Source organism: Rousettus aegyptiacus, unplaced genomic scaffold (assembly GCF_014176215.1).
Source record: "Rousettus aegyptiacus isolate mRouAeg1 unplaced genomic scaffold, mRouAeg1.p scaffold_m13_p_13, whole genome shotgun sequence".
NCBI lineage: Eukaryota > Metazoa > Chordata > Mammalia > Chiroptera > Pteropodidae > Rousettus > Rousettus aegyptiacus.
This window is the reverse complement of record NW_023416288.1, coordinates 68,397,434-68,419,412: the sequence shown is the minus strand read 5'-3', so window position 1 is coordinate 68,419,412 and position 21,979 is coordinate 68,397,434. Positions and strand designations below refer to the sequence as shown.

Genomic DNA, 21,979 nt, shown 5'->3' with positions numbered 1-21,979 from the left:
TCTCCTTGCTAAAGAACTCATTCTGCTCATCTAGTTGTTTTTTTTTTTTTTTTCAATTCCTGAAATTGTTGATATGATTACTTTTGGATCTCACTGAGTTTTTTCAGAAGTACCATCCTGAATTTTCTGTAGTTTAAGTTGAATATTTCTATGTCTGTATGCTTATTTTCTGGATCTTTTTCTCTTTCTTTCTGAGCTGCCTTGTCACCTTGGTTGTTCATGGTGTTTAAAGGACTATTTCTCCACCTGGGCATAATGGAGCATGTTCTGCTTTCTCCTCCTCTCCTCCCCAAAATAAGATGTTTTTATAACAGTCTCTAGCCTGTTGCAAATAAGGTGTTTTTCGTTTGGTTTCTAGTAGGTGGTGTCTAAGACTCCTGGATCCCTGCTTTACCTAAAACCTTATTAATTCCTTTTTTTCCTTATAGATATTCAATCATGCTTGCTACCCTCAGGCTCAGTCCCTGTCAGTGTTAGTGACAGTTTTAGTAGCGTTTGTTCAGATTCGGTCTTGGAGGCTATGGTGGGAGGGGCCCTCCGGCTTGGGGGATGGAGGCTGCAGCTCAGCCTCAGTTTTGCAGCTGCGGCTGGTAAAAATCAACAGTTGTTTCTCTGCTGTCCCCACTTCTCTGTCGTCCCTGCTTCTCTGCTTTCTGCCCTAATGGGTGGGCCCAGCTGCTGGCTGTGTGGAGCTCACAGCTCTCCCAGGGAGGGCTGTTCAGTGAACTTGCCACACCTTTCCCCCTCCCTTCCCCCTACAGGGAGCTCTGGTGGCTGTGAGAGGCAGCTTCTTTATTTCTCCCAGTCCACCACTTGACACTTGGGGTTCTGACCTGTGGTAGCTCTTATGCACAGATCTCATGCTCAGAGGTGCTGGTGTGCAGTTTAGGTGTTTTGTTTGTTTGTTTTTTAAATGTTCAGCTTATTGTTGTTTCAAGAGGAGAGATCTAAAGACATCTTTCACTCCGCCGTGTTTCTGACCTCATTCCACGTCCTTCCTTTTCAAGGCTGAATAATATTTTATTGTATGTATGTGCCACATTTTGTTTGTCCACTCATCCACAGATGATACTTGAGTCGTTTGTACCTTTTGGCTATTGTGGATAATGCCGCAATGGACACGGGTGTGTAAATATCTCTTTGAAATCCTGTTTTTAATTTTTTTGGTGATATATGCTAGAAGTTGAATTACTGGACCACATGGTAATTCTAATTTTGATTTTTTGAGGGGCCTCCCTACTGTTCTGGATAGCAGTTGAACCATTTAACATTTTCGCCAATAGTGCCCAAGTATTCCGATTTCTTCACATCCTTGTTAACTCTTAATATTTTATGGGTTTTTTTTTTTGATAGCAATCTTAATGGATTGACCATCTTGTTACATGATTGTTGGTACAAAATGATTTTATCTTGTTTATTGTGAGAAGATGAAAAATTTTATATTACACAATAATTCTGAGAGAAATTCCAGTAACTTTTAGTAAGGTACAATGTTATTACACACTACTCATATTTTAAAATGTTGAAATGCCAATTTTCTCCTATAGTTTCCCAGTTAATCAAGAACATGACTTACAAAAAAACCCTCTAATATTGGTTAATCTTTCATTCTTCATTTTAACTATTAGATTAAATTTTCTTATGTCAAAAATCCTCTTGAATCTTTCTATCCTAGCTTCTATTTTTCAAAAACTGTATTATAAGGCACCAGAAAAATGCATATCCTCCCTCTCTAAAAAGATGGAAAGAAGAAAGAAACATGTTGTTCTAAAGAAAAAACTGTGGTATCCAGAAGTTTCCATAAACTCTTTCTCTTATTAAATTAAAGTCTGTGGTTTCTGTATTGTTATACTTAGGTTTACTTATTCAACAGTATTTATGCAATATCTACTCCGCATTAGGTACTGGCTCCCCAAAAGTAAAATGGTACAGTTTCTACTCTAAAAGCTCTCTACGGAAGAGCAGACAAGAAAGTTAACAAATTTAATACAGAATAACACATGTTGTTTTTGAGAGCAATTTGTCCAGGTCTTTTGGGAGGATAAAGGGGCACAATAAGGCAAAGCCTAGAATTTAGTATGTGAGGAGTTATATGAGGTGGGGTAGGGGAATGAGATGGTATAAAGGCACCTTGGTATTGTTTTAATATATCAAAGACATAACTGAAGTTTTTCTATGAATATTTTCAGGTTCTCAGTTTCTCTTGTCCTTTCATTTTAATTGGTAATTTTGGTCCATCTATGTAAATTTCAGTGAGTTGCTTGAATGGATAAATATAAAAGATATAAAAAATATAAATACCTTACTGGGTTATGACTTGTGTTTTACATAAGTACAAACAAACGGTGATGCTTTAACTGCTTAGTTTGACAACCATGCCCTTACAAGGTCATTTTGTTTTGCACTAAATTTGTATTTCCTTTTTACACCAGAGGAAAAATTATAGTTTACAAAATAGTTTCATGTCATGTTAAAAGTTTTAATATTTTTAAAATTTCTTTCAAACTGCCAAGGCAATGATGTCCTTGGAATCTTATATTCTTATATATTTATGTAACTCAAAAATGTTGATTAAAAGTGTCAGTCTAGAAAAGGATCATTCTTTTTGGTATTTGAGTTCATGGCTTGAATTAATTAAATTTAATTAAATTAATTTTAAATTAATAGTGAAGGTGAAGGTGCTCGTTTAGGTATTTGTGCTTGAGTTAAGAAAGCTCCTGGGTGAAATATGTTTTTCAGGTTCTTATGATTCTAAATGGAATTAATATTGAATAATTTCAGATTCGACATTGTCTGATGAGATCATTGAGCACAGTTCTCTCTAGATCTGAGCACAATGAGATACACAGAACTCGGGTAATTAACCAAGGAAATACAAATTCATGCAACAAATTATAATACTCAAAGAAGTCTTCCACTTAGCCTAAATGGGTTAATTATAAAAACTAACAGAAATACTGCGCACTCTCTAAGTGATCTATTGAAAGTGATAGCTTTTTACAAACACGTATTAAGCACTTGCATGGTTGTACTTTCATTTCTGACATAGGTAGTTTTGCTTGCCACTTATACTATATTCCTTAAATAGGAGAAGTTACTCATCTAGAACTTTCTTTGAACTCAAGGGCTTAAATAAATTAAATCTGAGCGGTGAGATAGAGAATATACCCAGAGACCGAAAGTGGGAAGAGAACTAACACAGAAGTAAAACAAGTCGCTGCATTTCGAATCATGCTTCTCTCTTCTGTCTTCACACTTCTCTTTGTAAAGACAGCTTTGTTCTGGTCCCCTGTTTCCCTGGCTGTTGGCTGATGTTTGTTCATCTCTTAGCAGGCTGAGTTCTTAGGGAGATGGGAGAAAAGCCAGTTATTTGGTTCCTTCAGTTCTGCTCTTTCATTTCTGAGAGGCAAACAACTAGAGGGGTCCATTCAACCATTGTGCCTCTTTATTCGCTCTCTCTTTTTTAATCTTTTTTTTTTTTTTATTTCTGTATAGTTGGTATACAATCTTATTGTGGTTATATTAGTTTCAGTTGTATAATGTGGGGGACTGCAAACTGGTACCGCCCCTATGGAAAACAGTATGCAGATTCTTCAAAAAACTGAAAATAGAACTATTATATGACCCAGCAATTCTGCTTCTGGGTATTTATCCAAAGAAAATGAGAATACTGATTCAAAAAGATATATTCACCCTTATGTTCACTGCAGCATTATTCTCTCTTTTTTAAACAGAGTCTATTGAAGGCTTAACATAAACTTTTTAAATGTTCTTCCTTGGTTATTGTCACAAATGTTTGAATTCTCAGAAGCAATTTGATTTTCTCAATTCATGCATTGCATTAGGAGAATCTGGATTCAACAATCACTTTTAATTGAAATTCCCTTTAAATGGTTCTGTGGACTTGTCTTGTTTTAATTAATAAAAGGAGCCAGTATGCACTGAGTATTGATCTGGGACTTTTTGCCTCTAGAGTCTATAGTATTAGCACTGTGCTATGTACTTGTTCCCCAAAGCTCAAAGCACAATGTTTTCTGTGTGGTAAAATTCTCACGAAAGTTAGTTTGAATGGAACTGAGTTCATGTACTGGCAGCCCATAGTCAAAGCTCACTGTTACAGTTAGAAATTTAGAAATAATCATTTCCACAGTAGAAGAATAACTATAAGCCTAAGACATTAATTTGCTTATTATTTTTTCCATGGAGAATATAATCTTATAACCAATCTTATACATTTATATGCTATACAAACACTCCCAACTTTTTAAATCATTAACCTTGACCTCTGTAATATTCAGGAAACATTAAGATGGAAAAATGTAATAACATCATCAATAACTGCTTCTACATAATATGGTGAACTGAGTGAAATATGATGAGTTACTTTTATTTGGAAAAACATATTGTTACTCTATTTTGACTCAAGGGTGTTAACAGTTTCAGTGTTAGCATTAATTTGTTTTCTTTCGATTGTATAATTATAACATTCATTTTTCTTAGAGAAATGGAAAAACATCCCAATTGCCAAAGCTAATGACCTGTTCATAGGGTCTTAGAGTGTATGTCTCATTAGATTTCCGGTTTTCAGTTGGTAAAAGTTTATGAAGTCAGTGTTTATTCTCTTAGATGAATTGTGTGTGTGCGTGTGTGTGTGTGTGTGTGTGTGTGTGTGTATTTAAAAGATACATTTACCGCTTCCTTCAGGTGGTTTGTGCCAATAGCTCTTCTTCATTATCATAGCAACAAAAGTTTTTCCCTTTGCAATCTTAAGCAGTTCAGATAGATTTAGTCTGTTCTTCCAAAACATGAATAGAATACCTGCTTTATGTTTTTTCAAAAAATATTTTTTGTTCTTCATCTTCGAAAGGGTATGTTTATCCAAAGTCTATGAATCAATATGAGATTTTTTTATATACTTAAAAAATTTTTTAACTTGAACTTTTCTGCTAAACATCCTGGAGAAGTAGTGTTGTTGCTGCAATTGTTTTAATATTTAATATTAACTTCATTGTTTAGTTTAATGTGTTATGATTCTATTTAATATTTAATAGCTATTTGTGAATCTAACTGTAGCGTTTTCCAGAAGCCTGAGCTTCATTCCCCTCTTGCAATATTGCCTTATCCTCTCTCTCTATGTCAAACCTTTAATTACAATATTAGGAGGACATCGAGAATCTGTTAGATTCTTCAGTAGTTGGCTAGATCCCCCATAGCAGAATGCTGTGAAGACACAACTTTGACTTAATTATTTTGTTCTGATATGTGCAGAAAAGTGATAATAATGAAAAGTTTAGATGTGAATTTCATACATTTCAGTGGTTTTCAAATACGTTTCCTTCTAATTTAGTTGCACAACACTCTTGTTGGTAGGTGTTAACCCATTTTAAAGGAGACACAAAAATTTGGAGAATTGAGTTGCCAGTCCAAAATCACCTAGTTAGTCGAGACACATGTAAACTTGGGAGTTCAAGTCATAAGCGCTGTTACAATTCCACTTCACTTTTCTTGATTAGATGCCGTGAAAAGAGAAAAGACAGCACTTGTAAAGTAATTGAAATTACAAGATATAGTGGCACCCCAGATTCTATTGAAAAGCTTGTAGTGTATTTTATAATGTATATAATATATATAATTCATTATGTATATAATCTATATTAATATATAGCATACTTTCAGTATATTGTATACTCGTTCTGTATATAATATATAATATATATATATATCTTAAATTATCAAAGTTTCCTACTTAAGGAGTTTTTTTGGAGTGTGATAAAGAGAGATAACCTAAAGGAATCTTTCAAATTGGTACCCTTGGAAATGATAGGGAGACAAATTGACATGTTGTTTCAACATATAAATTCTTTATTTTGTTCACAGCTTCAAACTTTTTTTGATACATTCCTGAGAGCTGGTTCTCCTCTTCAGACTTTTGACAATATGAAGGAAGTAATTAGCAAACTTCTGCTAGCAGCTGAAGTGTTCAGTGAAACATCTACTCTGGGACCAAAGACTTTTGATAGGTAAAAATAAATTTTAATTTAAAAAAAAAGAAAAAAACTACCTTCTAAAAATTAATTGTTAGTGACAATATATCTTAATTATCACACATAGGTGCTACTTGAAAAATGTTATATCAATATACAAATATGAACTCCCAAATGTGTTTCCTAATTTGTAGATCCTAAAACTTCAGAGAACATTATAGACATGTTAGTATCTAAATAGTGGTGACAGGTAATAAAGCAGTTATTTAAATTAATTTTTAATTGCAACCCCTTTCAAGTTCAGCTATTTCTATCATATATATTTACCATTGACTAGGTATATTTTTATTTATAGACTTTATTAACAAAATTCAATAACTCCTCTTTACCTAAATATAATCTAATGTGTTTTTTTCCTCCTAGGGCTAGTATATCAAAAAAGGGAGGTAACTCAATTAAGCTCTATCATGCTTTCTATGTGACTAAGAATGCCTGGCATTTAGGAGAGTTCCCTTCTCCACATTTAGATTTTCATAGAGTAACTTCATCATTTAGTTTAACGTATTATGAATATTTTACATGTATTTGTATTTTCCATAAGGAACAAAACAGATTCCGAATCCCAAAATAAACTGCATGTAATTTTAGATTATCTAAGCCACTGCTCTTTATAATTAGTACAGACCTTGAGATTTAACTATAATAACTATTAATAATATAATACCAAATAATAGAGTAAATGTAGCAAAAAGAATATATTTTTATGCTACCTCATGTTTTTATTTCAGATGCAGATTATGTTTTCAACTTTTAACTTTTGATATTGGTTATGGCAGTTTCAGATCCCCTGTAGTGCTCCAGGTGAGTGTGCCAAAGGCCTCAGCTTCCATCTTTTACCGAAGGACATGTGTGTGCATGTACGTTCTTTATATTCAGAGTAACCAATCAGTAAATAGCAACTCGCATTAAGGTTACTACAGGCTTATTTATATTTATGGTAGTTCAGGGAATTAACCAGTATGTGGATAATCTATGACTTGAGTCCCAATCCCTATGATGCATCCCTATGAAACAAGCATGGATTTTTTTCTATGGTACAACCACTGTTTATGAAATAAATGTGGCATAAATCTAAGTATGTGTTAATGTAGAAAAACAGACATTTAGATAATAAAAAATAGATTACCCAGCTTATTCACATGGGTTTATAAAAAGATAACTCTTATTCTATATATATATATATATATATATATATTTAGTTTAAAATTGGCCCGTATTTTAATTTAAAAGACCATAAGAATTTTTGAAATATATGATTTTTCTAGTATAACTATGTATAAACTAAAGAGTATATTTTGTACATTCTGATTCTTTTACTTCCTCTCAAATCAAATTACTCATTTTAATCATCTCCAACATTTTTAATCTAAAATAATCCTTAGTGGCAAGAAGATTAAAAACCAATTAACTGAATTAGTCAATAGAAAGCTTTATTTTGGGATATGGAGTGGGAAGAAGGGAAGATAAACAATAAAATTATGTGCAATGAGAATTCAACTTCATATAGCATTTTCAAACTTTTATACAAGGAGATGATTACATTATGTGTTACTCAGACATTAGTTCAAAGATTTATCCATAAAATTTTGAAACTTTATGACTGTGTCTTTTAATGGTCATTTATTTGTTTTCTGCACATACAGTAGTTTGTATTTTGCTTTCCAAAATTTATTGTTCAGAAATGTTACATATTATCTTACATGAACATGAATTCTTTAACAATAGTTTCAAGCTAAACTAATGTGACTTTATAATTCATTAGTTAATTTTCTTGTAAAGAATCCTATATTCAAAAGAACATTACTTACATTTTGTGAAACTGTTGACCTCCAAAAAGACCACTAGATGTCAGTTCTGATCTACAATACAACAGAAAATGAATCATGCTTTATAAGTGATACCATCTTATTAAAAGCAAGTCAATGAAAACATTTGCTGTGCTTTTGCTTTTTCACAGGTGCATGAGCACTTAAATTTTCAAGATGATGATAATATGGATTTTGAGGACCAAAACACAGAAGAATTCCTTTTAAAAGACACTTTCACTTTTCTCTTCTCTAATGAATCTTCTCTTTCCATATTCTCTGAGATAGTTCAGAGACTTTATAGGTCAGGTGTATTTAAGGTAAGTGCATATTTTTGTACTGACGAGCTTTTTTTTTCAAGTCATTCTTTGCAAGGCACCATTTCCTTTATTGTGTAGTTAAGCAACTTAATAATTTATTTAAAATTAACTTATATCAATTATATTACACCTCTGAATATTTTTCTGACCTGAGGACCAACAGTATTTTTGTGTCAACTAAGTATATGAGTGATTGATTATGATAAAATTATGGTTTGAAAATGAAGTAAAGCATTTCCTAATTCTTGAGGAATGTTTGTGGATATTATATTTTATAGAAGACTTACTTTAAAAGGAACACTAGGACTTTTTGGAGGCAGTCTAGAATAGCAGTGAGTGTTCCAGATTGACTTCAAGAGGTTTAAGTTATAATACCATTTTTTTTTAAGTTTTCACATCTGGTTAGCATCTTTGGTTACATGCTTATGATTAGCGTGCAGTGTTTCAGAGTAGCACTGGTTAATTTTATGGTATATTAATACAGGTTTTTTTAGTACCTCAAAAAATCTGTATAGATTACTAGTGCAGGAATGTTCTCTGTATATCTGTTCCAAACTCCAGTACCTGAAGGCTAAAGGGGACTCTGCATACCCAAACTATCACACACATTCTGCCCTCATGGGCTCATCTCTCCAACCTTACTAGAGAAGCACTGTTGAGTGATTTCATTTGGGTCCTCTTTGTCAGGTATTAAGTTCTCTTATAGTCAGATAATCGCTGTTACAAATTGAAATTACTATGTGTTACTTAGCATTAATTAGCTCAGTTGTTTATTTATAGAGTTCAAAACTTGATTGGTTTATGAATTAGGCAGCAACTGGGCTAAATGTGGTTTGATTTTGCAGCAATTGCTTAGAAGTTGTTTTTCTTTTCCTCTCTTATTATAGGGTGAAAACTATCAAAAGGAAGTAAATCAATGCCTGTCTTTAGAGGAGATTAACTCAATTATGACTTTCATAAAGGAACTTGGGAGTTTGGGACAATTCCAATTGGTAAAACAAAAATGACATTTGATTCCTCTTGATAACTGTGATTATAGTAGATTAGCCATAAACTACTTGATTTTGACTTTAACCAAGGTGAAGACATTTCTTTAAGAAACAAATCTTTGAAAGCTCCCTTCCTCTTTTCAGACATCTAATTAAAATGAACAGAATTCGTATTCTTTAAGAGTTTGCAAATAATATGTGACTTGGTAAAAGAATATGGGGTTAGTATAGCTGCCAAGTTTTGACAATTTTTTATGGAGAAAATGTTTAAATATTTCTAAAGAACTTTTGTTTTTAGCTTTGGAATATTTACATGTAATCAAAATATCTTTCTGCTTATTATGCACTTTTTGTTTGTATAAAATCAAATATTATTAAATATAGCAACAATATTTTGGAAAACTACCTAAATTTTGATTTGTTGTAACTCTATAGTAAACTAAGAAAATGTAAAGAAAGAAAAAATGTAAATAATTTTAACAGTTAGTGGTTTCAGCCTTTAAAAATTATGGCATTTATTTTTTTCCTATGTATTTTTGAGAGTTTTGTTCATTTATTGGTCAATATCAAAGGATAATTTATACCTAAATATGCATTCTCAGTACTTGCTTTGTTTCTAGTTCTGCCACTTATACAGATAGAATCAAATGAATTTGCACATTCTTCTTAAATATTTATACAAAATATCTTAAAATGGCATTTAAAAACCCCATTGATAATTTATTATTAATGTGTTTGGATCCAATATTTACTTTTTACTTAAAAAAATCTATGTATCTATCTGTATGCTACTTGTATGAGTTATGACTAACTTATAAAGTTAATTAATGAATGTTTGACACTTGTTTTTACAAGTTAGCTCCATATTTTGGAGGGTTCAAAGTAAGCTTATTGCCCCAGAGATAATTTAATGAATGGATTATCATTTTAATTAATTGAAACCTAATAAGTATTACATGACAGTTTGACTCAATACTAAATGCAGATAACCAAAGAGATCTGACCTCTTTCTTCGGAAATTCATAATTCAAGATATTGTGAATGTCGAGAACATCTCATGGCACAATGTGTGGAAGAGTTGATGTTATTTTGCAGGAGAAAGGGCAAACCCCAATTTCCTGACTCTCAGAGTTGAAAGAATAACCATAGATATTATTTGTTAAGATTAATATCTCTCACATTGATGAAATTCACTTATAACCCAAGGGCATTTCTCATCATTTTTCCCACCGCCTGACTCACTCTGCTATTCAGCTGTTTTCAGGTATCTATAGGTAGGAGAAATGCATTTATAGTCAATGAAAAGAGAACAAAAATCACTCCATTTGGAATTATGATCATCGACAAAATTGTTACCTTATTAAAAATGGCATTTACTTTCACAACTGCATAGAAAATTAAATGATGGTACAGAAATGGATTTTTAATAAGTGTCTGATTTTTAAAGTATCTGAATAAATGTAAAGCTTTTCCTATTAATACTATATTTTAATTTATTGTCCACTTTTTCTGATATTCTGTCTTTGAATATTTGTTCTCAGCTCTTCCCATCAATTACTCCTGGGATTCAATCTTTGATAAGTGAATTTTATGATATGGCAAATCCTACAGGAAAACCTGGTTCAGTCCTGAACCGATACTGGTCTCTTTTAAATGTGCTCGAGCAATTTCAGCTCCTGAATAAAAAGGCACAGCTACATCCACTGGAATGGTAAGACAGCCACAAATTTGAATTGTGCAATCCAAAAATATCTCTACTCTAAAGATTGATTTCAAAAGGCTTTGCCTACATTAAAGAAAGCAACAAAAACAAGTGTGTCCAAAATTCATGCTCTGGAAAATAAGCTTCTTAAAAACATTGAAACCATAATGATTCCAGTGGTCTTCAAACACTAACAAAAATATATCCAACAGTTTTTCAAACCAACAGGACTTGACTCCACTAAAAAGCAATGCTTAAAATTAAGTTTCAATCTAGTTTCGTTCTATGACATATACCCTTGAATTATGGGAGCATCAGACAGAAAGAATTAGGTGAGATTTGTTTTATGAACCATCAGTCAGAATGGAGCCCAAGTCAGTATAAGCAATTTTTTAGAGAGTTTTCGAGGCATGACTTTTCTCTGGGCAAAACCTATCAAAAATATGACTGTCTCTGCCATAAGAGAACTTAAAAAAAAAAGATTGAATCTCAGAGGGAAACAGCTAGAAAAAATTTCTTGGCCTCCCATCTCCACTTTCATTCTAATGAGAGGTGTGATGAGGAAATGAGAGGGAGGACAGGCCAGGAGAACATATTGATACATCCTGTTGGTGAAAAGGGCAGTGCCGAAGGCTTTAGCTAGGTCTTCTTCTCTCTTATACGGCAGAATCAACGGAATATTTGACTTTGCTATTGCCAGGAAAACAGAGGTAAACCTAAATCTCCCAGGCAGATGAAAAGACTCAATGGCTATGCTATAGTCATTTGTCTCTTGCAGTCACCCTTAGGGATGGCTTCTATTCTATTGACTTCCATGTCATTTCTTTCTGCATCAGGGAATAGTGAAAGCAGTTCTATAGGAAAACTATTTTCCCTGCAATTCGAAAATACAAATAATCAAATATTTGAAGAATTCTTAAGACATCTCCCAGGGATAAGAACTCACTTTAACTGCCATAGCTTTATGAAGCTGGCCTTATTCACTCAGAAGTAGTAGGCCTGACGTAAGATTTTGTTTGTTTGAAAATTAGGTTTTAAATAATATGACTCAATGCCCCTTTGTTTGTTCCTTGCACTCACTGAAATAATCCCAAACTGTCTCATTTGTCATTATCAATGGAGGAAGAGCAGACTTGATTTACCTGGAAGCCTATTTAAGTGACTCTCTTAACTTTAAGTTGCCTTGAGATACGCCAGATTTGGAAAGTTTGTGCCCCAATAAGTTTTTTTCGAGCACCACATATATTGTAAAGTTAACCAATTAAGTTACATTATATTCAGAATATTGAATTTAACCCTAACCCTAACCGATTCCCTTCCAATAAGGGATTTAATAATGGTCAGGATTTAGTGTTGAAAAGATCAGGACTTTTATGAATCAGACAGATTTGGATTCAAAAATCCCAACTTTAGAGTTTATAAGTTATGACAGGCAAAGTTTTGACCCCTCTGAGGCTCGGTTTCCATATCTTTAAACTACAGATTATACTACCTACCATGTATTATTTCAGGAGGATTATATAAGATAACTTCCAGGTACTGCGTGGTATCTGGTATCCTGCAGCACAGATAGGTAGTAAATATTGGTATATTTGCCTTTTCATGTTTCTATACCATCCAAAGATTGCTTCAGCATCAACAGTGGGGGAAATATTTTCTTTCTTGCATATGAAAAGCAAGATAAGTTTGAAAGATTTATTGAAGTTATCACTGAGACAAGTAAACTTCAGATCTTTATCAGGAAGCAATTAGGTAAATTGCTCTTAGAACATTTTAAGGAAGAATTCTCAATTCTGATTATTTTCGATTTTACCCGTGAGCATATGGATATTTAAGTATCACTCATGTTGTATTACAAGGAGGATCCATATCACACACATTTTCCAGCTGAGGAAACAGGTGCTGAGAAGATGGGTCATTTACTCAAGCCACACAGCTAATAGAAATAGAGGTGACTTTCTCCTTAATGGCTCAGTATATCATGAAGTCAGAGAGGTCATTCATTATTGCCATTATCTTCACAATGGTCACCTCCAGTTTTTTTTTTTTTTTTCTACAGAAAAAGCCAGTTTCACATACATATATTACCTGTGGGGATTAATGACTCATCCTTCCTGTTACATAAAGATTATCTTCTTATAGCAACAAGGTGAAGAGAGATAAAGTCAGAGAGGCAACAGTTAGAGAAGGTGATAGTTATGTCTGGCTCCTGGGACACAGAATCCAGAGGTCCCAATGGAGTTAGTACAAATCTGAACAGAATGAAAATCTTAAAATCATTGTTTGTGCACCCTCTGCTAATTTTCACATTCCCAGAAATAAAGTTGCAAGTGTACTTCACTTTCAATGCTTTTCATGAAAACCCACAATTTCAAAAGATAATTCACAAAATTAAACAAGAAATCATGCAAGATGCCTTAACATAAAGAACATCTCATTCCATTAAGACAGTAACATTTCCAAAATTCAGTTTATGTACATTTAAGGGTTGTATCTTTTATGAGCATTACTTAGAGTTTTTGCTTCACATAATTTGTTTTTTTTTGTTTTTTGTTTTTGTTTTTTTGGGGTTTTTTTTTGTAAATTTAGCCTGATATCTAGTGAAACTTCAATTAAACATCTCTCACCCCATGCTTATTTTATCTGTTTCTTCATTCCTTGGGAGGAAGGAAGAACAGTTGACCCTTGAACAATATTGGTTTGAACTGCATGGGGTCACTTTCAGTGGATATCTTTCAATAAATACACTCTCAGCTATTAGTATCCTTGAGTTTCTCATCTGCAGATTCAACCTTCCGTGTATAGAAAACAGTATATCCCCATTCCCTTCCTAACTGCAGATTTCCAGCTGCAGATGGAAAATGCTGTTTTCAATCAGCAGTTGGTTGAATCCTAACGGCCAACTATAGTTAAGTTTCCTGGGAATTAAAAATCATACATAGATTTTCAACTGTGCGGGGGTTTCTGCTCCTCACCCACATATTATTCAAGGGTCGACTATATTTTAAAGTAAATCCTAGACATTATTATTTTTCACTCTTAATTATACACACACACACACACACATCACAAAAATAAAACTGCAATAAAACTATCACACCTCTTGGCATTAGCAATATTTGTTATTCTGTGATTCTTCTTAATTTTCCATCTAATGCTTATATTTTGAAGGAATTGAATATAGCTTATTCATTTCTTCTCTACCACAGTGCCCAGCACATATCTGGGACAAAAATATTTATAAGATGTAATGAAGCACAGAGCATTAGATTTAATTCTTACAGCATCCCTATGAAGCTAGGCCAATACTATTATCTCTGTTTCACTGGAGTAGAAACAGAGATTCACAACAGCCCAGGAAAGTCAAGTCACATCCTGCCCAATGTTCTCTGTTATCAGGACAAACAATTTTTCTGTCTGCAATCTAGATTATTTTGGTCTCAAATTTGAGGATTTAAAAGGCAATGTGGCCAAGCATTTAGTTATACAAGAGAAATATGAGGGAAACACACCAAGACATAACTAACTCTTCCCATTCACTACAGTTATTCAGAGTTCAAGGATAGAAGCCTTGGCAAGCCTTTTGCCTGGTACACTTAAATTTCTTAGATTATAAGTATGTTCTTCTCAGTCTGTTCCTCAGAGTTTCCAAGGCTTTTTGCTTCAAGACTGTGTTACTTTAGCCAAACAGATTCCAATTAGAATGTGTGTTCCCAAATCCCTTCTGTTGGACCTGGGCTATCAGAGATTGCTTACTTTTGGACTGAAGAGTGGCTTTTTGCCCTGGTTTTCTTCAAATGTGCTTCTACTGATTAGAGATGATGAGATTTCCACCCACCTCACTTGAGGCGAGATTGCCAGTTTTGAGAAATGAAATCCAGAAAGTGTTTCTTTGTGTTCATCAAAATAACTGTGCCCACACATAAAAAAAAAAAGATAGTGTGTTAGATGTAATTTCCATGAAGTTTGTTCATTTCATTGATCCAGAGTCATTTGGCTTTGCATTTGCAGGAATTCTTTCACAGAGGATGGGAACTTTGAAAAACCGCAAGTGCCATTTGACGCAACTGAACATAAAAAAGGTAAAAGGATAGTCTCACTTAGTTCAACATGAAAATGAGTATCACATGGGTGAAAAATATATAAAAATTGTTTACTTTCATTAGCAATCAGAAATGAAAATTAAATAAAGAAGCAATGTTTCCCTCAGATTTGAAACAATTTTTCTTCTTAAAGATAATAAAGTTGGGGAAACCAGAGAAATAAGAATTCTCATGATGCTGGTAGATATATAAATTAGAACAACCTTTCTTAAAATGCCATTTACTGACATATAAGAAAACCTTTAAAATTATTCTTATATACCAAAAGGAAATAATTTAAAATGTATGCAAAATTTAATTACATAAATTATTAATAAATGAAAAAAAAAACCACCACTATTGCAATAATAGTGGATAAGATAAATTAAGCTATACCCATCCAATAACATACTATAAAGGCATTTTAATATTATAAGAGTATTTATAACATCAAAGATGTTTATGATATATTGTTAAATGAAACAATTGGCTACAAACAACGTGAACGTCAAGGAAAATTAATGGTGATTTTAATTTTATCTCTTTTACTTCTAATTTTTATTTTTTTTTCTTGGATTTTATTCTCTTTTCTAATTTTTTCTAAAGAATAGCCGAGCTTTTCAGTGTAAGAAAATATTTCTAATTTTAAAAAGAAAAAATAAAAAGTACCATTTAAAAAAAAAATCATTTTCCTATTACAAATCGAGGTCTAATTTAGTACAGTGGTCCTCAGTGTGTGGCTCCCAAACCAGTAGCATTAGTTTCACCTGGGAAGCTTGGGCAATCAGATCTACTGAATCATCCTGTGGTGCAAGGCCCAGCACTCCGTATTTTAACAAACACTTCAGATGGTTCCGAGGCACGCTGAGGTTTGAGAATCGCTGATTCAATAGAACTAATCTGTTTGCCCAGTGAAGAGCTGGTGGTGAATTAACATTGACTGTCTTTCTCTCACTATTTTTTGCCCTTTACAATGAATGACTTAAGCATCCTGAGTGCTTTTATCCACTCATTTGTACCATAATTATTTATTAAAGAGTATTTTAGATAGATTTTTGGTTAAATTAAGAAATTCAGAGTAAATATCAATTGAACTAATTGGATTGAATTTCTGTAATTCTGATAATTTGGGAAATTACAGTCATAGAACTATAGAATTGGAAGGAATCTTGAGAGATCACCTTCAGGTAGTGAATGGCATTTAGACCATTCGTTTTTCTCCCTTAACATTTGCCTATTTGAAATAATCATTCTTTTGATGTTTGAACCAAATAACTTCTTTTGTCTTACTGTAGCTTCAGTTTAGCTTAGAAGCAGTTTCTGATGTAATGAGGTTAAACAATAAAATATGTGTTACTCAATTATGCTGTTTGAGATTACTATGTATTTTTTTAATTTTAATTTTTTCAATTTAAATTTACATGTTATTTTTTAGTTGTGGTTCCACAGATTGTAAACGAAACCAAAGAAGTGCATTGCAGTAATGGTGAGTTCCAATGGAAGTGTTTCAGCAGTATTATTAACAGGCATAGCCCTGCCTTGAATAAATCATCATTTGTATATTTTTAGACTACTAATGTATTTAAAGTAAATTTTCAGAAATGAGGTTTCTGAATAAGTCAATATGTATCACTTTTGCATGAGATTTTTTAAAATTTAGTTTCGAGTATACAGTACATTGGTTAGACATCCATATAGTTCATAAAAATGATCCCCCAATTGCTTCCTTCCTCCCTTGACCCTCCACCTAGCCAGTGTATTAATGCTAACTGCATTCCCTATGCCATGCTCCCCATCCCCGTGACCATCCATCACTACTAATTTGTACTTATTTAGACCTTCGCCTCATTCTCCCAGCCCCCCAAACTCCCCTTCCCTGTCTGACACCAAATTGTCCACTATATTGTGAGTCATTTTTGATTAGTTTGTTCTTTTTTATTCCTTAGATTCCACATGTAAGTGAAATCATATAATGTTTATCTTTCTCTGACTTAAATACTTTCTAGGTCTATCAAAGCAGTATCTTTTCCCATCTCCTTCCTTTTCATATGTAGAGGTCTTATTTTCCTATTTTTTTCAGCCACTCTATCTTTTGATTGGAGCACTTAATTCTTTTCCATTTGAGGTACTTATTGCTAGGCATTTAGTTGTTACTATTCTTTATTCCTGTTTTTGATACATGTTTTTTCTCCTTAAAGAAGTCCCTCCATCATTTATTGTAATTCTGGATTGGTGGCAATAAATTCCTTTAGCTTATTTTTGTCTAGGAAGCTCTTTATCTGTCCTTCAGCTCTAAATGATAGCTTTGCTGAATAAATTATTCTTGGTTGTACATCCTAGGTCTTCATCCTGTCTAATATTTTTTGCCAAGCCCTTCTGTCCTGCATAGTTTCTTTTGAGAAATCAGCTCCCAGTCTTATGGGTGTTCCCTTGTAGCAATTATCTGCTTTTCTCTTGCTACTTTTAATATTCTTTCATTGTATTTAACCTTTGGCATTTTAATTATGATGTGTCTTGGTGAGGGCCTCTTTGGATCCCCGATTTTTGGAATTCTCTGAGTTTCCTGGGGTTTCACCAGGTTAGGGAAATTTTCCATCATTATTTCTTCAAACAATTGTTCAACATCTTGATTTTCTTCAGTTATGCCAATCAGATGACTATTTGGAACCTTAATAGTGTCCCATATGCTCCTTAAGTTATTTTTATAGTCTTGGCATCTTTTTCCTTGCCATTCTGATTGAGTGTCCTGATTGACTTTCCTGTCCTCTAGACAGGGCATTTGAACCTCTTCTTTATTCGCTTTGTTTATTCCATTTAATATACTTTTCATCTCAGATAAAGTGTTCTTCATTTCTGACTGGTTTCTTTTTATAATTTCCATTTCCATTTTTATGTTGTTTATCTCTTTGTTGAAGTTCTCACTGAATTTATGTACATTTACTTCTCAAAAGTACATTGAGCATTTTTATAATCAGTGTTTTGAACTCTGCATCTGTTAGATTACTTGACTCCATTATATCTGGATCTCTGTTCTGTTCTCTCATATGGTTTCTGCTTCTTTGTCTTCCCATTTTGGTTGTCTTTCTATGTCTGTTTCTATGTACTAAGCAAAGCACTAAGTCTCCCGGTCTTTATAGTGTGGATTTGTGAAGTAGGTGTCTGTCTAGTGGCACAGTCCTGAGAGGGGTTCAGCTGCAGGCCAAACTTAGCCCAAGTTCCTACCTCTCCGGGGCTACCTGTTAAGATTCAGCAAGCAATCCACAGATGCTCTGCTTATAGTTGCCTCAAAAGGCCACACCAGAAACTGAGACCAGCTACCTCTAGTGTGAGTCTGAGCAAGGAGCTCCTGACTTGCTGAGGATACACCTGGATGTGGCTTGGGTGGGGCCACGAGTTGGAGTAGGCAGGGTTTCAAGGAATCCTCTGTGTGGAACGACCTCTGTATCCAGTCTGATGATGTCTCTGCTATGGTGGCGCTGTGTTTGCGTACTGAGAGGGGGGAGGACTCAACAGGGAACAATGGATACTGCCAGCACTTCTGTACCCAGTGAGTCTCGCCTCAGCCCTCACTCTGATAATGTTTCCCTGTAAGTTCCTGGTGCCCCCTGCACACAGCCAAATCGGCACTGGTGCTCAGAGCTAGCAGGTCCATCACCGCAAAAACCTGCTCATGGTCTCATCACCTTTAAGAGGCTTCTGCCGCAGCCTCCGACTCACTCAGTCACTCAGAACGGGCAGCCTCGCGTCCTTGCCCTGTCCTACCTTTTGCCATGGCAGGGTGATTTCTTGGATTTCTCCCTAGTTGTATGGCTTGTTCATCAAGATCCCAGGTGATGTTTTTCTTGCTGCTGTTCCTTGTTTCCATCACAACTTTAATTTGGTCGCCAGAAGTATGAACAGAGCCTCTATCATCTACACCATTTTTTTTCCCTCGTGCATAAGATTTTTAATTATATGTATGTGTGTGTGTTTTTAAATTTGTTGACTTTAAAAAATTTCATTGAGTTCATTGGGATAGCATTGGTTAATAACATATAAATTTCATGTGTACATCTTCATAACACATCTTTATGCTTTATAGTGTTCTCACCATCTGCAGTCTAGTCTCCTTCTGTCACCATGTATTTGACCCCTTTTATCTTCTTCTGATCATTTTTTTAAGTTTATATTAGTTTCAGGTGTACAGTACAATGGTTAAACACTTATATGGTTTATGAAGTGATCCCCCCGATTACCCTAGCACCCATCTGGCTCTACACACAGCCACTACAATAATATTGACTATATTCCCCATGCTATACGCTACATCCCCGTAACTATTTTGTAACTACTAATTTGTACTTCTTCATACCTTCACCTTTTTTACCCAGTGCTCCCAAACTTCCTCCCCTTTGGCAACCAGTTTGTCCTCTGTGTATGTGAGTCTGTTTTCATTTAGTTTGTTCTTTTTGTTCCTTAGATTGCGCATATAAGTGAAATCGCATGGTATTTATCTTTGTCTGACATTTCGCTCAGTATAATACCCTCTAGGTTCATCCGTGTCATTGCTAATGGTAGGACTTCATTTTTATGGCTGAGTAATATGTACTGTAACATCCTTATTCAATTGTCTATTGATGGGCACTTAGGTTGCTTCCATATCTTGGTTATTGTTAATAGCACTGCAGTGTACATAGGGGTGCATAGATCTTTACAAATTAGTATTTTGGTTTTCTTTGGATAAATACCAGAAGTGCAGTTGCTGGATCAAAAGAAAGTTGTAGTTTTAATTTTTTGAGGAACCTCCAAACTTTTTTCCATAGTTGCCGTACCATTTTGCAATCTCATAAACAGTGTACCAGGGTCCCCTTTTCTCCACATCTTCATCAACACTCGTTTTTTGATTTATTGGTAAAGAACTCATACAACTCAAAAAAAAAAAAAAAGCAATCCAGTTAAAAAATGAGCAGAAGACTTGAATAGGTATTTCTCCAAAGAGGAAATACAGATGGCCAATAGACGTATGAAAAGATGCTCGAGATCCCTAATCATAAAAGAAATTTTATATATTTTTGAATCTGAAATGTTTTGCTTGCGTGCTTGTTTGTTTAAGGTCAGTGACTTCCAAGGGGAGCAAAGGCTTTACCTCGGAGGTTGCTCAGGTGGGAAAGCTTGGCTCCTCTGCTTTGTATATTGATTTTTAGGACTCTCACCACCGACAGTGATTCCTTTTCTGCCAGGTTGCTGATGTCACAGATAATTCTTGAGTCGAATTTTCTTTATAACAAGTTAGAGTTTCTAAGCTAATTTTCAATATATTTTCTTCAAATTCATGAATGCTTTATGTAAGTATAATCAAGAAAAACTTGTATTACATTTTAAGTATCATAGTTTTTAGAATTTAAAAATAATTTTCTTCACTCTGTCTGCTCAGCATTATTCCAGCAGTCTTGCAAATAAAGCATTCTAGAAACTCTAACTGACTTTTCCAAGATCACAGGGCTATTAAATGCCTGAGCTGTCACAAAGCTGGGTCTTCAGATTCTTTGTTCAAAGCTCATAAATTATCTTAATATCATATAATAATATAATAGAAAAAGAAGAGTCATACTTAGCAGGTTTGGTTTTTTGACTTTTTTTTTTTTACCTTTTAAAACATATATAAGTGATGCTAAAGCATGCACTTAAAAAATTTAACTTTCACAAATAAAATAAAATCTGTTCTGCTAAAACATTAAAGCTGAAAAATATTATGGACAAAGGTCTAATTTATTATAAACAAAAGTTTTCTAATAAAATCTAATTTGTATCTTCTAAAATGCAATTTAATTCTTTCATGTTTCAACACTTGTTAAAATTAGGGTAGCCTGAGAGGTTATATAATAATGTGGTTTAATAAAGTTAACAAATATATCCAGTTAAAGAAAAATAGCATTTTCAAAAAGGTATTGCTAATCAAGAATAGATAACAGATATTACTTATGCTGTTCCCTCCCTGCAATTTCCATTAATATTCTATTTCTAGAAAGATAAATGCTACTTATTGTCTTAGAAGACCAGTGTCTAGTGTGTAGTGGGAAAAGGTCTAGTGGGAAAACTAGAAGCCAGATTAGAATGAACATTTGTCAGGAGTCTGCTGTATGTTAGACTCTGGGTTGATGAAGCCTCAGGAAAGCCACTTTACCCTTCGGCCTTCTCTTTTTTCATTATTTAATGAAGAGGCTACATGAGATGATCGCTTTTTTCTTTTAAGTTTCCAGGTAGAATGACGTAGAGGATATGCACATGTTACATAAGTTCTTCAATCTTGTTCATGTTTTTATGTTGATAAAAACCAGTCCAACCTGCATTTTCAAAACTAGTCTTTCTGGGTGTAAGATTTTTAAAATAATTTAATGAAGCTTAGAACAAGTGGGATTATCTTTTAAAGTCTAGGCTGTTCTCGTGTTTAATATGAGTTATGATCATACCTGAAGAGGGCAATAAAATTCTGAGGTTAAGAGAAATACATTAATAGCAACTAAATTTTTAGATAGTTTTTCCTTATATATTTGCCAAGTAAGGTACTGTCAGTACCACAGCGCCTGCTGGGTTCTCCGTAGGCCAAAGGTAAACTGGCCAAAGACAAGTTGAGACTGGGTCTGGAAGGATGCCAAAGAAACACAGGTGTTTTTAGGTAGTGACACTGATGATTCAGTTGAAGATGACGTCAGGACTAAATCAGCTTTCAAGCAGGGGTCCTAGGATGCAGCACGTAAGCCAGAGGTGGAGTTTCCAGTGAAACCAAAAACAAGCACTGAAATCTTGCTAAAAGCTTACTTAAATGTATGACTACTCATTTCATCTCACGTAGGGCTGAGTTTGAGTGTTGCAATGAGAGAGCCCCACTGGAAACTTTCACTGTTAAGTGAAAGTGTGAACTACAGGGAAATTAACTCTCAATGATTGATTTATAAAAATATATATTATTAAGTTGAAGTAGTTTCTATGATTACTATTTTGAAAAAAAAAAAACCTTCCATTTTGTTATTTATTTAACTGGTTCTGAGCATAAAAGT

At 33.9% G+C, this 21,979-nt stretch overlaps 1 protein-coding gene across 3 annotated transcripts in view; it reads left to right on the top strand.

Moving 5' to 3' along the window:
- The window catches only part of CPED1 (cadherin like and PC-esterase domain containing 1), a 256,715-nt gene that overhangs the window by 111,603 nt on the left and 123,133 nt on the right, over positions 1-21,979 (top strand). For all 3 annotated transcript variants that reach the window (XM_016125247.2, XM_016125248.2, XM_016125250.2), the window contains 7 exons: positions 5,878-6,020; positions 6,773-6,845; positions 8,002-8,169; positions 9,057-9,161; positions 10,700-10,869; positions 14,872-14,942; positions 16,378-16,428. In XM_016125247.2, coding sequence (XP_015980733.2) covers positions 5,878-6,020; positions 6,773-6,845; positions 8,002-8,169; positions 9,057-9,161; positions 10,700-10,869; positions 14,872-14,942; positions 16,378-16,428 — 781 coding nt within the window. The remainder of the gene's footprint in view (positions 1-5,877; positions 6,021-6,772; positions 6,846-8,001; positions 8,170-9,056; positions 9,162-10,699; positions 10,870-14,871; positions 14,943-16,377; positions 16,429-21,979) is intronic.